The following is a 4,661-nucleotide window of genomic DNA, read 5'->3' as shown; positions in this document are numbered from 1 at the left end:
CATCCTCAGAAATTTGAAACAATAACGGTCGTCAATGGTTGCAACATTATACCATCACCGAGACTTCGCGTAATTTGGCTGTGGTCAGAGTCCGTGTTCTTGGTGTTGACCAAAAGAAAATCGGACTCTGGGGACGAGAATGAACTCTTATGAAGATCTACATTTTTTGATTAGAGTATGCTGCTAAAAAATATTTGCTTGCATTCTAGCCTCGGGAGTTCAAAAGGTAAGAAATATGCGATCTTAACACGAAGCAGTCGATCCGATCCGCCGAAGGAAACGGCCGTAAATTCTCTCCTGCAGCTCCAGTCGCCTCGAAATTCCGGGTAGAGCACGGGCGATAGTTAATTTTTCCTTCCGTGGTCTTTGCTTGGCGTCGAATCTTCACAGTGGCCGAATAAAACCGTCGGCAATCTCTGAAAACTGTCCCGTTTTAAGCCATCGAAAGGCTTTGTTAAAACTTCGCGTTACCCCAACGGTGAAAAGTTAGCTTAGCGACCCGGCCTGAGACTCCAATTACTTCCACTCCGGGTGTGAGACAGTTCTTTGCTCCCATCAAAAATCACTTTCTTGAATTCGCTTCCTTGAAATCCTACAGAAAAAGTCTTTCTTTAGTTTCACAGATGAACAACAACGAGTATTGAGAACTGCCGGGTACGAGGGTATTTACAATGCAAAGGTCATCATATATCGAGCTTGGGCTACTTGTAATCTAGCTGAAAAGATGGGAAGATTATAGAAAGTCGAACATTATTTGGAATTTATCCGCCAAAAATCGTTGTGTGGTCCCGGAGTTGAGTTGATGTGATAGGAAATTTATCTGGGCTTAAGGCTGTGGTGTTTTTATGGCGATTCGGACAGTTGCTTCGTGATGCGAGAGCAATTTGTGGAACGAGATCGCCGCGAGTCACCAGCCTTTCTTCTCTTTATGAGGGGAAACGACAACTAACGACATCGCAAAAATTCGAAAGCCACAAACCCGTCTAAAACGGACACAAGTTTGCCCTCCGATGGCATAGAAAAGACGAGGACAGCCGTATGTAGAAGGTAAGCGAACTTTATTTCTACATCTACAGCTTATTTTAGCATTTATAAGCTCAAAGTATGTTTTCCCATACAAAGTCTATAAATCGTATACCGAGCTTGGGCTGAAGTGTGTAGCACAGCATCATTTCGTATTCTCAATGTTTCCGATTTAGAAATGCTGGCGTGTTTACGCCGGCCGTTTTGTTTTGTTTGGATCACGCATTATTCGCCCCGTAGCGAGTGAATAACACTCAATTACTCCGAGATAGCGAACCAATGAGATTGCTCGAGACACCACGATCACTGAGTGAGTATATACTAAATAATTAACAATTATTCCATGAGCGCGCGTTGGATATGAGATGGTAAATAGCCAACGAGGCGCGTAGCGCCGAGTTGGCTATAACCAGTCTCATATCCAACAAGCGCGAATGGAATAATTGTTTTATTAAATTCCTTTAAACTCCAAAAGTTTAGAAAGTACGAAATGCGAGCGAAAAAAGCGAGCAAATCCGAGCGAAATCGAAAAAACTTGATGAGAACTGATGCCATGTCGTGTAACACCTTGTGGTCAGACAGACGCAGGCTCGTCACAAAAATATTTCTTACCTTTTCGCGTACTTCTAAACGTCGGAATTTAACCCAGCTGTCCAGAAAAACTTTTTTTTGCTTTCTTCAGAGAGAAATTTCGCTTTCCGGCGAAAAAACTTTTAGCTTGGCAACACTTAGATCAATCATTTACCATATAAGGTCAAACTAAGGTATATGAGCTGATAACCGAGATTGAGTGAACCAATCAGAGCACGAGAATTGCATTATCCGAGGTTGAGAATTTAATAATATTATTTAATATACTCAATAAACTATAATCACACATTCATTGTCGAAATTTAGCCTTACACTAGAAAATTAATCATACAATCATACGCAAAAAGGTTTGCATTGAAAGGACGAAACATTGTTGTCACAATTTTCCCTCCGTCAATGGCCAGGCTCCATGCTATCATTATATATAACCGTTCTTTAAGTTTGCTTTGTGTGTTTCTTAGCCTTTGTAATCTTAATCTCTTTAATTTTTTTTCAATTCACAAGAGAAAGAAATCCCAATCAGATTCTCGAAGGATGTGGCTCACTTATGACCAGAAAATGATGAACCAATAAATTAACGCTTTTGCTAACCAACAATTTATCAATTTGCTTTGTTGTAACTAAGATTTCTCTTACAAACAAAAGCGCTTAAAAGTAAAATAACGATCCGACCGTTTTCGTGCTTTCTTGTTGTATTCTTACCTTTTTGTCATCGGATTGTTAAGTACTGTTTAATAAACGGGTAGGTGTGTTTTATCGGGTTTTGAACTAAGAGGCGAAGCTCAGTGGTTTTAGACCAGACAAAACCATACCGAGTTTACTAAACGGGGCTTCAAAATCATTTCGCAAACAGCAAATCCCTCTGAGTACGAACAAAGGTTCAAATTGTGAGAAGAGAATATTAACATACAAGAAAAACAAGCTATTCCATATTAGTATGCTTTACATAAATCATTCTAATGAGGAGTGTTTCCAGTTTTTAATGCTCGTGCACGTGACGTTTAATCGGTGACCTAATAGGCTATTTTGTTCACGAGTTTTAAATGCTTTTGAAGCAAATATTGATTTAGGACCGAATATGTGCACAATTTTCATGAACTTGAACAACGACTTAAAAGTGACCATAGGATGGTCGAAACGTCGTCATTTCTTATCGCTTGCTTTTATAATTGAGTAAATGTTTATCTGTGAAATTTCTAAGGTTTCTCTGCGCATCGAAAAAATGACTTTTGAAGAAAATTATGAAGAAATGACGTCCGCAAAGATTGCCCAAAAAACTACCCTACACTGAAGTTCGCAGTCGATATTAGAACGACTAGTAAGCATTTGCTTTTATCGAGAGAGTTTTCTTGATCAACAGCCAAATAACTAATTCCTCTTTACAGAGCATTTGGGTTTTTTCTCCTTGCCATGTCTACTGTGACTTCGACCTGGGTTAAAGGAATACGAAGAACATTGATAACTATAAGCCGTGGATGAAGACCGCCTTGGCGTACAAGTACTGGCGGTTTGATGTGATGTACCTGAACACGATGATGAACTAAAGTGGCTGGTATTCCAGGTTGGTAGGTTCGAAGAAGATGGCGTCGAACTATAGACGGCATTTAAAGTTGAAGAAGAATAAGGACTTGAAGCTACTGGTGATGGCGCACTGAATAAGAGGAAGCCACTCTTGATGCCGTATTAGCTGACACTGGGTAAGAGGTGTTCGAATAACCAGCATTTACTGACTTTGCTGACGTCCCCGGACCATACGAGCTGGCTGTTACTGGATTGCTTGAAATTTTAGTTCTGAAAGAAGTATGCGGCTGTAGTGCGCCTTGGACTTAAAGCAAAGTAGTTTGCTTGTCGAAGAGCAGAATACTCAACGATGTACTCTGGGTAAAACTGATCTGTGTCAAAGATAACAAAAATACTTGGTGACCGTCTGTCATTTACACAGGAATCATAAAGGTCGCTGGCGGGATTACTTGGATCCTTCGGAGGGGGTCTGTGATAAGTGGACTGGCCCTTCACATAAGATCCAACGAGAACTTTGGCAACGAACATGAATTGAGAGAAGTTGTCGTCTTCTGAGGCGTACGAGTCGCTATAAGAAGAATTCAACGCGAAATAGCTGCCCTTTCCGTATCTGGTTGCGTTCTTTCCGTGCATACGCCAGTCGAAATTCTGCTTGCAGATAGCTTCCACAGCATTTGGGCTTGTTCCATGAAACAGTCTCTTCTCGTTAATCGATGCTTTCCCTTCTGCTGACATGTTTTCCTTCTTCCTAAGGAGTAAAGGACAGACCAAAAAACGATAAGTAAGTTTTCAGTGCCTTTACATAGATTTTGAAGAAACTGCCACAGACTGTAAGCTGAATTGATATCGACCGGTAGTAAAAAATCCAGGGACGTAGAAGCAAAGTTGTACAAGAGGCAAACTAGAGCAGCAATAGGAAGCCGTTCATTAAGTGTTCATTATTTTACGGTGTAAAAGGTTAATGTTGAGGTCCGAGTCTAACTTTCTACGCATACCATGATTTTACGAGATACGCAATGTACCACCACACGACCGTTCGGTCACGAAGTCCCTATTTATATAGATTTAGCTAAGTCTAAAAGTAGAGCCCCCGGTTATTTATTCTTACAATAAGTTAACCTGCCTTGAGCCTGCAATCTAATCAAAACCCAATAACGGTCAACTTTTAAAAAAAGAATAAAGGGGGTAGTTTCTAAAGAAACTGTGGTGCTGCGTCGGTGGGGAAGTAGTACACAAAAAATTGGTTTTATCAACGGAGTTGATAATGTAAATTGACCACCGTACAGGGATTCTAAAATCTGACGTTTCGAGCGTTAGCCCTTAGTCAGAGCGAATCGAGGAATTATTGGTTGTGTGTAGTTTGTATAGTATAGTAGGAAATACGCTATTGTTGGTAACATGGCAACGTGAAAATCAGGAATACATTAGTTAAATGAAAAGCGTTCGTTAATACCGTGGGGATTAAGGGTGCCGATTTGGAAGATGAATTTTTGTTTCAGATTTTTCCGGCTTTCCGTCGTACCTAG

General features: G+C 40.5%; 1 protein-coding gene across 3 annotated transcripts in view; it reads right to left on the bottom strand.

Moving 5' to 3' along the window:
• Positions 1-1,041: 1,041 nt before the first annotated feature.
• LOC138020290 (uncharacterized) overlaps positions 1,042-4,661 on the bottom strand; it is a 37,619-nt gene continuing 33,999 nt past the window's right edge. For all 3 annotated transcript variants that reach the window (XM_068867304.1, XM_068867297.1, XM_068867310.1), the window contains one exon: positions 1,042-3,883. In XM_068867304.1, the coding sequence (XP_068723405.1) occupies positions 3,400-3,883 (484 nt within the window). In that variant the 3' untranslated portion in view covers positions 1,042-3,399. The remainder of the gene's footprint in view (positions 3,884-4,661) is intronic.

This window comes from Montipora capricornis, chromosome 2, assembly GCF_036669925.1.
Source record: "Montipora capricornis isolate CH-2021 chromosome 2, ASM3666992v2, whole genome shotgun sequence".
NCBI lineage: Eukaryota > Metazoa > Cnidaria > Anthozoa > Scleractinia > Acroporidae > Montipora > Montipora capricornis.
Note: the sequence above shows the minus strand (reverse complement) of the source record. Positions and strands in the feature narration are given on the sequence as shown.